At 36.4% G+C, this 13462-nt stretch overlaps 1 protein-coding gene across 1 annotated transcript; it reads left to right on the top strand.

The window, feature by feature from the left end:
* The first annotated feature begins 4840 nt into the window (after positions 1-4840).
* LOC143265689 (uncharacterized) lies at positions 4841-9940 on the top strand. Its single transcript, XM_076539246.1, has one exon. The coding sequence runs from the start codon at positions 4841-4843 to the stop codon at positions 9938-9940; it is 5100 nt and encodes a 1699-aa protein (XP_076395361.1).
* Positions 9941-13462: the final 3522 nt, after the last annotated feature.

Below are 13462 nucleotides of genomic sequence, written 5' to 3'. Positions count from 1 at the left end.
AACGTTATTTACAACCCTGGAGTGAAGGCTAAAATCTTACAACCTCATTCGTCGAATCATCTCACCAATCACTGTCTTTTACAAATAACAATCTGTCCGGATTGGTCCCTTTTGGCAACGCCTTCACGTCCTGAACTTCTTCCTGTGCTTTCTTTTCTGGCTGTTTAGAAGCAACTAGTCAGTCTTAGATTAGCTTCGTTGAAATATACTTACTTTAGTCGGTCTTAGATTAACTTTGTAACTATCAACTACATCAACACACAACAACCAGTAGAACTAGTGGGATGATGATCTACATCCTTCATTGACCTGGACACACCAGTGTGGAGGACTCTGAGCCACTATATAAACTCTACTTTACAATAAAATTCTACTTCATAATATTAACTTTAGAAATATTCCACGACTGTAACAGGTTCTGGAAACGCCATGGGTCGACGAAGATTTACAACCTTCGTAAATAACTGTAAACAGTTTATATTTTACCCATCGCGCGTAACACTAACAAATATATCTAACATAAAAAATATAAATAAAATTAATTCTATAATGGTACGTTAGAAAATGAGAAATTCTACGACTTTTCAATTGGTTTGATGGCTATAAAAGAATTTTTCTTTACCTTACAAGGAGAATAAGCGTTGGGATCGTCGATTTAGCTTAAACTTCGTATGCTAGCAGATTTCAGTGTTCTATTTATGCGAACATAGATTTAGAGAGGTAGATATGCAATAGCTTATTTAGATATTTATGATCGTAAGTCTTTCATTACTATCGATAGTTTAAATATCAAAATATATCAAAAACAGTTGTGGCATATCACATGGTCAACTCCCTGTGGATGATAATTTTTTCATTAATTACACTTTTCTTACTCATTTAACCTATTGCAATGCCATTACTTATTATAATATTTACATAAATATTTAGTATAATATAATTTATTATAATATAATACTACATTTTAGTACAAAATCGTTTATTCAATTTTAAACGAAATATTTAAAAAATGCTTTCAGTTTCGTTATATAAGAGAATATGAAAATAAAAATCATAGACACGTGTCTTTAATATCCGTATGTAGGTACTTCATGTATGTGTATCGGGATTATCTTAAATTGAATAGAAGATAGAAACTAAATATTGAGGACTGCCGACCGATATTAATATTTGATGTACATTCCACTTTTATTTAATAAGTTTAGGTAATTTAAGTAAGTATTCCAATATGTATCGTACTTCAAAAGTGTAGGGTAGGGTTTTAAAAATGGCGTCGCCGATACTGGCGACGTGAATGTGATAAGTGATATGGAAGCGAATCGATTGAATCATTCGATATCTTTTTTATCATTTATCTTTTGCGATTTGGTTAGGAGGTAACGAAATATAATTTAAAAGAGTGAAGAGTCGATATCGAACTTTTGAGTTGGGCACATCGTGGAATTTGTTTGTGACGTATACGTCACGAGCCGTCAACCGCGCTCCGTCAGCCGCGCTCCGTCGACCGCGCACCGTCAGCCGCGCACTGCGAGGTGGGGACCCCCCACCGAGACCCAACACATTTAATCACCGATCGATCGTGTAATCGATAAGTTGGCTCGGGGCTCCGGCCCCGACAGGACCTTTCCAGAAGTCCGCTCCAAGGCAATGAGGCTTCTCTACCCTGCGGCCAGGCCCGGGGAGGGAAGTTGGAGGTCGGCGACGCGACGGTGCGGAGGACAGGCCACGCACCGGGGCTGGCCGCGCCAACCCTCGGCACCTCCACCGGCCGTGGAGCCGCAGCAGGCCCAACTCCGCGGCGGTGGAGGACGCGAATCAACGGTCCACCGGCTTCTCTACCCTGCGGGCAGGCCCGGGGAAGGTGAGCCGGGGTGGACACCGCGTCGGAGGACAGGCCACGGCGCAGAGCCTGCCGGACCGCCGGGAAGCTAACTCCGGAACAACTCTGGGACAACTCTCGATTTTAATAAGAGCAAGGCAAGGCCAGAAGTGGCCACTTACCCCGTGTTCTTTACTTTCCTTCCCTCCTCCTCTTCTCGATCGCGCACCGGCCTGTAGTTATAAGTACCGCGAAACCCGCAAACATCGCGACGTGTTCCTCCGACCGACCGAATCGCGAACGCCGCGTCGGATTTAGATATAAGATAGATTGTAAGGATAGGTAAGCGTAGTATGTAAGACCCGCACCGCCACCGCCGCCATACCGTAATAGCGATCGTGTATAACACCATTCATTGTATATTCTAGAAACCGAAGACCGTGGAGGAACAACCGGCGACCTCACCTGCGCCTCCGGCGGAAATTAATAATAATAAAGTATAGGTTAAAGTTAACTCCAGTGTTCTCTTTTCACCCGCGACAAGTCCCCTTTCCTTCCGCGATCAGCCCCCTCGCGTCGACCCTGGCGCGCTGAAACGTCCGGCACAAGGGGGGCCGTAAGCCGCGTACGCCACCGCGTTGCCCAGCAACACGGCAGGAGCAAACGGCTACGTTACATGTTAATTTGTTAATTTGTTAAAGCGTGATTAATAATTATAAAGTTCATTGTATTTCGTGTTTTGGAAGCGTAGAATTGTAGTTTTAATTATTTAAATCGTTCTTGTTAATTTTATTAATAAGATTCCTATAAAAGTAATGAATAAGATTTAAAGAAACGTGATACACATTTTATTAGGTGCTAGACTAACTTTATTCAATATTAAGGTGAACATTTATAATATCGGTCTTTCTTGTCGGATTGGCATCCTTAATTATAACCTGCAAACTACGCTTTTCTGGAACTGGACGGTGGTTGTTATTGTGGCTGAAGTACGCGTCAACGGTCTTAACGGTAGTTCATAAAATTATTGCTGATACGCGTAAGAGTGGTAGTATTTATTCGTTAAACCATCAAAAAATAATATAAATATTCAGTAAATAATTGTTTATTTGTTTACAAATATATTATGAACATTATTTTCCAAATTTCGAATCAGCTAAATACTTTTTTGCAAGATTTACACCATAGATGAGCAAATTTGGTTAGATGGCAAATGAAAATTTGAATTGTCTTTTGTATATTTACCTAATATACGAACAGTTTAAGTGGACTATGAATTTTATATTAATATTGTATTTGTTTTTTGATATACAAAATTTTATTATTTTCCCTAATTTGGTACCATTGCATTTAACCCCTTCCCGTGCCATTTATTTATGAGATGCATCAGTCAAGACTAACCATTCAGGACTATAACATTAAAACGGACAAAGAAAATTAAAATGTTCTAAGTATTTTATATTTAGGGATCCTTGGCAACGCAAATTATAGTTGGATCTAAACTTCAAGTTGAAGAGTATTCAAAATTTGTGTAAGGTTTATCACATTTGAGTTGTGAGTGCGTCACGAGTGAGACTCGTCAAAGCACGGGAAGGGGTTTAAAAACTTATTACTTTGAGAATTTGTTGCCAAAGCTAATAAATTAAAAAATATGTGTTAAAATCAGTATTATTTATAAAAATGGGTAACAATGTATAATTTGTAGCGTACCGATACATTGTCCGAATATTGACACATCGAGATTTTGTATCGGTTTGGGTTTTTTCCGTAACCGTTATGTATTAGCAACGGTCATGCGACGTACTTTTGGGGGATAGGAAATTTCCCAAAAACCGTTATACGGGGCGATTCGCTATTGTTTTATAGGGGTACGCGTGACAACGAGCGTGGGCCTCGTGGCATTACGAATCGTGCCTCGTGACCGAGCATACGCGCAACGAAGAGATCTGTGTTGGGACTCAATCTTAATATTCTAAGACCGTATTTATTTTATTTAAAAATTTTCTTGAAAATGACCGTCACCGTTGCAGCGGTTTATTGTGGGCCAATTTGTAGCTTCGAAATTTTTATGTCTTTATATTTTTATTAAGGTCCAACATGATTTATTTTTTATGACTGTTCAACCGTTAGGTGACGAGCGACGATGTAGTCGATTTTCTTCAGGTCAACTTTGACCTGAACTCGAACATGTTGTTAGGGCGGTTCTTGCCCCTTCTCGGAATATTTTTTCAACCAATCTAATGGTTAATTTTGTCAAGTCGCTCGTCTACCCCCAAACACATGCCAATCCCACTCCGCATCTTTAGTCTTCGTGGAAAAATATTCATGTGAGACAAATTATTTCTTTCGCCAGCTCTTAACGAGTAAACACCCCTAAAAGTCCGTTACCACCTCGGGAATTTTTTCTAAGTACAAATAAAAGTTTAACTTATACCTCTTACAAACGTTGTTTTTGTTCATACTATCGGAGTAGTGGTCATTGACACAATACCTAAACAGTTGCGTATGCATTAAGTTGACGCGCAACACAACATTTTCTTTGGTCCTTCGAGTTCGGATACCAGTGACAAAATACATCCATTTTCTAAAAAACAACTGGTAAAGAGGGTTCAACTTGCAAGGAAGAGGATTCTTGCAATAATCAATATCAACTTCATTCCTGGGTCATTCATCTATACCTCGTCGGAACGGACAACCAGCAACAGCCTGTGAGGGAGAAGATTTTTACAACGTTGGACATTTCATCCGGTTTGAATCATCAAAGCGGACATCAAAGTTTAGTCCACGTATAGCTGACCAACGCCTGGATCAGCGACTCAACATCATCTTCTTTCCGGACATCGAGCTGCTGCTGATCCTGAATTCTGTCGGTCATCATCAATTTTGTCATCGGCGCTACATTCCGAAGGCAAATCAACAATCTAACAGGGCTGGCTGACAAATCATCTGGGTAAGCTCTTGAATCGCCTACTTTTCATATTCCTTCTTTAACAACATTTCCTACACGTATATCATTCAATTATGGCCGAACAAATAAAAAATCTTAAAAGGCAATGCGCTTCAATTAAGGCTCAAACTACGCGCATTAAAAATTCTCTGAACGAAGAGTTAGATTCAGCCGCGTTGAACGTGCGAAAAACAAAATTAGAAGAATTGTACAACGCGTTTCAAGAAACGCAATTTAAGTTAGAATCGGTTGATGAATCAGGTAATTACGAGTCAAATTTAGTAGAATTCGAGGTTTCATATTATACGTGCGCGGAAACAATTGAGCGATTATTAAATAAAACTGCTAGGTGCGTAAGTGCAAATTCTAACAAAGTTCAAACAAACACAAATATTACATTACCGCGTATAGAGTTACCGATTTTTAATGGTAATCTTCTTGAATGGCAAAGCTTCTATGATTCCTTTAAATCTATGGTTCATGAAAATGAGGAAATCTTAGGTGTACAAAAGTTTCATTACCTGAAGCGGTCATTACGCGGAGAAGTATCTAGCGTCATCGACACTCTAAATGCGTCGCATGAGAATTACCTGGTCGCTTGGGAGTTGTTAGTTAAAAGATGCAATCAACCGCGCAAAATCATACAAATGCATTTAAAATCTTTATTTGAATTATCGGCTATGTCAAAAGAATGTCCTGTGGCACTACGATCATTGATCACGGCCACGGAAAAGCATACAAATGCGTTAAAGGCGTTAAAGGTCCCAGTAGAGTCGTGGAATGAAATTTTAATATATGTAGTTTCAACTAAATTAGATAAAGTCACGCGTCGTCATTGGGATCGTAGTCTCGATGATGATACTATGCCAACTTTGAAGGAATTTTTAGAATTTTTATCAAAATTTGCTCGCGATGATGCAATAGTCGATTCAAGCACACGTGAGATCTCAAAACCACAAATTACGTCCTTCAATCGTCAGGTTCCTAAACGTGTTGAAAAGCGTCAAACATACGTTTCGACACAATCGAAAATTATATGCGCACTTTGCAAAAAGGATCACTATATTCAAACATGTGATCAATTTTTAAAACTCTCCGTTGAAGATAGGATTCAAGCTGTTCTAGCAGCTAAGTTGTGTATCAATTGTTTACGGCCTGGTCACGCATATAATAATTGCTTTTTTAGTAAATGCAAGAAGTGTCATGGCAAACATAACACTTTGTTGCATCGTGATCTAGTGTCAAACAAAGAGTCTGTAACAATAGATTCGTCCTCGTCAACAGTAGTACCGTCAACATCAAAATCGCCAGAATCTACACCGGTATCACTGTCCGCACGCGTGCCATCCGAGGTCTTATTATCAACTGCACTGATTTTAATTCGCGATTATCAAGGAAAATATCAACAGTGCAGGGTTTTGCTTGATTCTGCATCACAGATTAATCTCATAACCGAAGAGCTCGCATCTCGATTAAATTTACAAAAAACCAAAGTAGATATTCCATTGTCCGGCGTTGACAATATATCAACCCGAATAAAATATTGCATAAGGAGCAATATTCGATCAAAAAATTCCAACTATAGTTCTAATTTATCTTTTTATACTATTCCACAAATTTCTTCATGTTTGCCATCTCAACGAATTGATCATTCACATTTTGAAATACCTCGCAATATTCCGTTAGCTGATCCAAATTATCAAATTCCGGCTAAAATCGACGTTCTGTTAGGAGCAGAGGTGTTTTACAAGCTATTATGCGTAGGTCAAATTCGTTTGGCATCTTCCTCATTAACATTACAAAAAACTGTACTAGGTTGGATCATTTCAGGTTCGATTAAGTCAGTCCCAGTAAGAAATGCAAAATGTCTAGTTTCCACTCTTTCGATAGATGAGCAATTATCAAAATTTTGGGAAATCGAAGAATGTTCGGTTAGCAAACATATGTCAAAAGAAGAACAACTTTGTGAGGCTCATTTCAATGAGAATGTACAACGTGATGCATCAGGACGATATATAGTTAGGCTACCATTTAATGACAAAATATCCGAATTAGGAGACTCTTATAGCGTAGCGTTAAAACGACTTTATGCTCTAGAAAATCGATTAGATAAAGATGCCACATTAAAGTCAGAATACGCGAAATTTTTAGATGAATATCAAACGTTAAATCATATGACTGATATTTCCGAAACAAATTGTATTAATCAGGGATATTATTTGCCTCACCATGCGGTGTTAAAACAATGTAGTGTTACAACAAAATTAAGAGTCGTCTTCGACGCCTCCGCGAAAACGAGTAACGGTTTATCACTCAACGATACGTTATTAGTAGGACCTACAATACAAGATGATATTTTTACTTTAATAGTCCGTTTTCGCTCATACAATTATGTACTCACCGCAGATGTTGAAAAAATGTATCGACAAGTTCGAGTACATCAAAATGATGCATTGTATCAAAAGATTCTTTGGCGTAAATCTCGCGAACAACCAATTAGGGTATTCAGATTAGACACCGTAACATATGGTACTGCTTCCGCTCCATTTCTCGCTATTCGGTCGTTACAACAATTAGCTAGAGATGAAGGTGAACAATTTCCGTTAGCTTCAGAAGCGCTATTAAACGATTTTTATGTAGACGATCTTCTTACGGGAGCACAAACATTTGACGAAACGATTCAACTTCGTGATCAATTAATTAAGCTTACGGGTTTAGGCAATTTTCATTTACGTCAGTGGTCTTCAAATGATCCTAAATTATTAGAGGATTTGTCGAATCAATCTTCCGAGAAATCGCATGTGTTAGATCCAAATACAGTGGTGAAAACGCTGGGAATTTATTGGAATTCTTGCAATGATACAATTACGTATAGCGTAAATACAATCAATACACAGTCCCGCGTTACTAAAAGATTCATTTTATCTAAAATTGCACAATTATTCGATCCCCTAGGTTTATTGGGTCCTGTAATTTCAATGGCCAAAATTATTATGCAGGATCTTTGGAAGGCTTGTATAACGTGGGATGAGTCAGTGCCGCAGACTATTTTTCTTAAATGGAATGAATTTCAAATTCAATTGCCTCTGCTAACACAATTCATAGTACCGCGAAATATAAATTCTTTTAATGCTCAAGATATTCAACTCCACGGGTTTTGTGATGCAAGTGAGAGAGCATATGGCGCTTGTATTTATGTTCGTTCTTGTAATCCGTCTGGAGAAGTTCAAATTCGTTTAGTAGTTTCAAAATCGCGAGTCGCACCTGTAAAATCTGTATCAGTTCCACGGTTAGAGCTGTGTGCAGCGGTGTTATTATCAAAATTGTACCACAAGGTTAGAGAGTCAATACGACTCAATTTTACAAAAATTAGATTATGGACTGATTCAACAATCGCGTTATGTTGGATAAATACGTCACCTCATTTGCTCAAGACTTTTGTTGCCAATCGTGTATCTATAATTCAGTCTTATTCGCAAGCTCAAGAGTGGTTTCATGTAAATTCTTTAGAGAACCCTGCCGATGCCATATCACGAGGTCAATTACCTTCAGAGTTTTTGCAAAATCAATTGTGGTTAAACGGGCCAGTATGGCTTTCTCAAACTGAAAACACATGGCCTCTTGTAGAACATCATTCGATTGACACTCCCGAGTTACGCAAAGTTGTTGTTCTCAAAACTACATGTGATGATACTATATTCGAACGTTTTTCATCATGGAACAGACTAATACGGGTCATAGCGTATTGTATTCGGTTTTGCAAAATCATTTCAAAGAGGCATCATCAAAAGGATTTTTTAACTACGGCTGAATTAAATAAGGCACGTAATTCTATTATTAGCTGTATTCAAAGTCAGCATTTCAATAAAGAATTAGAAAATTTAAATTCAAATAAGCCTCTTGACAAAAAGAGCCGGGTTCTATGTTTAAATCCTTTTATCGATTCTACCGGTCTCTTAAGAGTAGGTGGCAGGTTGAAACATGCAAATTTAGATTTTAATCAAAAACATCCCATTCTTTTACCTCGTGCTCATCACGTTACTAAGTTAATCATACAATATTATCATATCCGAACGTTTCACGGCGGTGTTCAAGTTACATTAAACGCAATTAGACAAAATTATTGGCCTGTCGATGGTAAAAATACTACTCGGAATCTAATCCGAAAATGCGTTACCTGCGTTCGTGCGCGCCCTTCAGGCATAAGTTATATTATGGGTAATTTACCAGAAAATAGAGTCGTAGAGTCTAGGCCATTCAAGATTGTCGGGATTGATTTTTGTGGACCTTTATTTATAAAGGAACGGAAGTTTCGAAATCGTAACAAAATAAAGGTATATGTTGCTGTGTTTGTGTGCTTTGTTACAAAGGCTGCACATTTAGAACTTGTTAGTGATTTAACATCAGAAGCATTCATAGCAAGCTTGAAGCGATTTTTTGCACGTCGAGGTAAATCTCGACATATTTACTCTGACAATGCAACCAACTTCGCCGGTGCAAAAAACGAATTGTACGAAATTCAAAAATTTTTAAGTTCGACGAGTGAGAACGAAAAAATCATAAATCACTTAGAGTCTGAGGGCATTTCGTGGCATTTTTCTCCTCCACGATCACCACATTTTGGTGGTCTGTGGGAGGCTTTAGTTAAATCTTTTAAACATCATTTGATTCGAACAGTCGGCAATCAGTTGTTTACATATGAGCAACTAAACACGTACATAATTGAAATAGAAGCCATTCTAAATTCACGTCCTCTGACTCCAATTTCCTCTGATCCCAATGATACCATCGCCCTTACTCCTGCACACTTTCTAATAGGCGATTCTTTAATGAGCGTGCCAGAGGTTGATTTTCAGTTAATCCCTAGCAATAGATTGTCTGTTTGGCAACATATTCAAAAGGTCAAACAGCATTTTTGGACCCGCTGGCACAAGGAGTACATCAACCAATTAAATACACGCAGCAAGTGGAGGATACAAGGGGAACAACCAAAGGTTGGAGATCTAGTAATCATCAAGGAAGACAATGCGCCATCAATGAAATGGCCACTGGGACGAATTTTACATGTACATCCAGGTGACGATGGCATTGTTAGGGTTGTCACCGTGAAGACTGGAAGTGGTATTTATAAACGAAGCACCACACGTTTGTGTCCTTTGCCTGTGATGAACTAAAAACTGTTTTGCTTTCTTATCATTATTGTTCAGTTTGCAATCTTACTAATCAAATTATATCTAAGACTAATAGTACGTGTATATTAAGTATGATACTTGTACCAATATTTTTCTTTCATTCGTTTCATATACGTATTTGTTTGTCACGCGAGAGTTTCTATTTTTTCTTGTTTCGCATTAGAATTAAGCAAATCTCATGTAACCATTTTCTTTTTTTTCATATCTTGTTAGATTTGAATTTGTAATCAATGTATGTTTATTCTGTGCGTGACGTTATGTATAAGATCTTGCGTATATTCATATTATTTATCTCAAGTCGATGTATACTTATGAAAGAGTATTTTTAGTTTTTTTTTGTTGAACGTGACCGTTCAAGGGGGGCGGCATGTTGGGACTCAATCTTAATATTCTAAGACCGTATTTATTTTATTTAAAAATTTTCTTGAAAATGACCGTCACCGTTGCAGCGGTTTATTGTGGGCCAATTTGTAGCTTCGAAATTTTTATGTCTTTATATTTTTATTAAGGTCCAACATGATTTATTTTTTATGACTGTTCAACCGTTAGGTGACGAGCGACGATGTAGTCGATTTTCTTCAGGTCAACTTTGACCTGAACTCGAACATGTTGTTAGGGCGGTTCTTGCCCCTTCTCGGAATATTTTTTCAACCAATCTAATGGTTAATTTTGTCAAGTCGCTCGTCTACCCCCAAACACATGCCAATCCCACTCCGCATCTTTAGTCTTCGTGGAAAAATATTCATGTGAGACAAATTATTTCTTTCGCCAGCTCTTAACGAGTAAACACCCCTAAAAGTCCGTTACCACCTCGGGAATTTTTTCTAAGTACAAATAAAAGTTTAACTTATACCTCTTACAAACGTTGTTTTTGTTCATACTATCGGAGTAGTGGTCATTGACACAATACCTAAACAGTTGCGTATGCATTAAGTTGACGCGCAACACAACAATCTGTTTATTAATGAATTGTTATTATTCTTATTAAATAGTTAACAAAACTTTCTTTTTACTTCACCAAAACCTAAAAATTGAATAAAAATATGCAATTTTAAGAAGTCGCAGAGAATTTAAATTCAGCAGCAAATGTTTGCTTAAAAATTTGATTCTATATCACTATAATATTGTACCACTTTATAAAGCTAAATTTATTTAAATATAATTATTATATTCCTTACGAGTTCTTCTTGTATGATATGAATGGATATAAAAATTATTTGAATTTTGATGATTGTTATATAAATAAACGAAATGGTATATCCTCAGGCAATAAATTAAAAAATATCTTTTGATCATACACAATTGTTATTATATCATAATTAAAATGATACGCCTCTTTTTAAAATTTACTATAAACTAAAAAAAAATTTCATTACTGTTCACTTACCTTGGATGCCTTAGATCTAACACAGCTTTCTAAATATGGTCATTTGTCTGATCAAGATTTTGGAAGTTGTCATGTCATGCTTAAGTAATGTAGTGCATGATCAAACTTGCCACTTGTCACTTGTTACTACGCTTTGCCGTTTACTAAAGTTGCATGAAAGACAGATTTAGGCGATACTAAAATCAAGAGAAGTTATACCGAAACTTCACCCGAAATCTCAGTTTAAGTGTTCTTAAACTCAAAAAGTCTTTTGCGTCTTGTTTGCGTCGTACCTGAATAGAAGGATAACTGGAAAGCATGGGGTAGGAACTTCGAGTGCAGTTAACTTCACGTAATGAGTTCAGAGTGGTTTTCTAATACGAAGAGGACGAACAGTTTCATAAGTTTACAACTGCTTAGTTCAAAAGACTTATATTCTACTTACAAAGGAAGTTTTCTAACTGCAAAGTGCCAATTTTAATGAGTTTATGGAAAATGGTGCTATCCTAAAGAATATTTGATCCAAATTTTTTTTCTGCCATACCTAGAAGATGAAAGCAGTTCTCACAATCGAATATGAAATATATATATGTAATACAATATTTCGAAGACTATTTGTTTAAAAAAAAAATCGTTCTTTCTAGTAACAAATTTTTATGTCGACGTCGTTTTTCAAAATACTTGATACAACAGAGCGACAAAATACAAGTACTATAATTTTTAGTTATTACAATTTAACATACATCCTTATTTGATAATCGTCATTTAAAAGAAACAGAATGTCTAGGAAAATTTTAGAAATATTTTTATAAAAAGTAGTAAAGAAAGAAGTAAAGAAGTAAAAATAACAATTCTTAATAAGAATTTTTACATTATCATGAAAATTTGCAAATTCTAAAAAGAATCTTTCGTAGAAATCGCCACAGCTGGATTTCATACGAAAATATTGAAACTTATATTGAGATAAAATATTTAAAAGTATAATGAGACTACATGTATAATTAGTGAATGCAAAAGTTACGATAATAGTATTTAACTAAAAAATTATGATGAAATAATTCTTTTTTATGTTACAAACACTCCATTATAAAAAATTAACGCTTAAATTAATTAGACCGTTTATTTGAAAGTGGAATAAGTTTATTTTTTTTGTTTTGAGAAAATTAAAGGTTAGTATATTAATCAGTTAAAAAATTAGTTATGTTAAATCTGGCAATATTTCCACTGATTTATCAATACTTAATTTGATTATATAAATTTTTTTTAGGCGAATTGAACTAAAATAATATATATTTATGTGCTGTCAATGGACTTACACCACTTTCATAATTAATCAATTGTAAAAATAATTTTATTTCAATTATGAAAAATTAAATATTGCTTAAAATATATTTCGTATTAATCCAATTTTGTTTGCAAATAATAACAGAAGGTAAAGTAGAAGTATTATATTGTACATATTTTAAACGTTATTAATATTTAAATATTGTTAAACTTAACATAAGATATTTCTATTTATTGTAACGAAAAAATACCAGAATAGGGGTTCGATCGAAGAAAAAAACTCTAATAATAACTTGGAAAAAAAATCTCTTTATTCTTTGACGTTTTAAATAAATGAAACTAAATATTCAGTACGTTTAACAATTTACGAAACAGTGAAATATAAACTACGAAATTTTGCGTAGTGCGAAACGAACACAGAGTGTTTATCGCGTCAATGCTACGAAAGAAATGATATTCCGTTACGCTCGCGACCCTTCGATGCCTTGGAATCTCTCCACTCCTTCTCCCTCGTTATCGCGACTCGCGGCTTTGCTCGGCCGAGCGGCCCCGGTTCGCCTTCGGAAAGGCTTGTCGTGCTCGTGGACCTGGATATTTTTTGGAAATGCGCTCACGCGTTTCCCTTTTGGTCTCCCGGGCCTAGATCGCTGTTTTCAGCTGTTACGTGCGGGAAGCGCGCGTATAAAGCCTCAAAGATTTGTTTGCCCTAACAATATTAATTGTTAACGGGACTTAATGTTTTGTGGATCCGGAGATACGCTAGTCCCATACGGGCCCTTTCACAAGATCGCAATGATTAGAGGATATGACGGAGGCAATAAAAGAAATGTAATTCAAAATAATTAAAAGGTACA

The sequence above is a fragment of the Megachile rotundata genome, chromosome 13, assembly GCF_050947335.1.
Source record: "Megachile rotundata isolate GNS110a chromosome 13, iyMegRotu1, whole genome shotgun sequence".
Lineage (NCBI taxonomy): Eukaryota > Metazoa > Arthropoda > Insecta > Hymenoptera > Megachilidae > Megachile > Megachile rotundata.
Note: the sequence above shows the minus strand (reverse complement) of the source record. Positions and strands in the feature narration are given on the sequence as shown.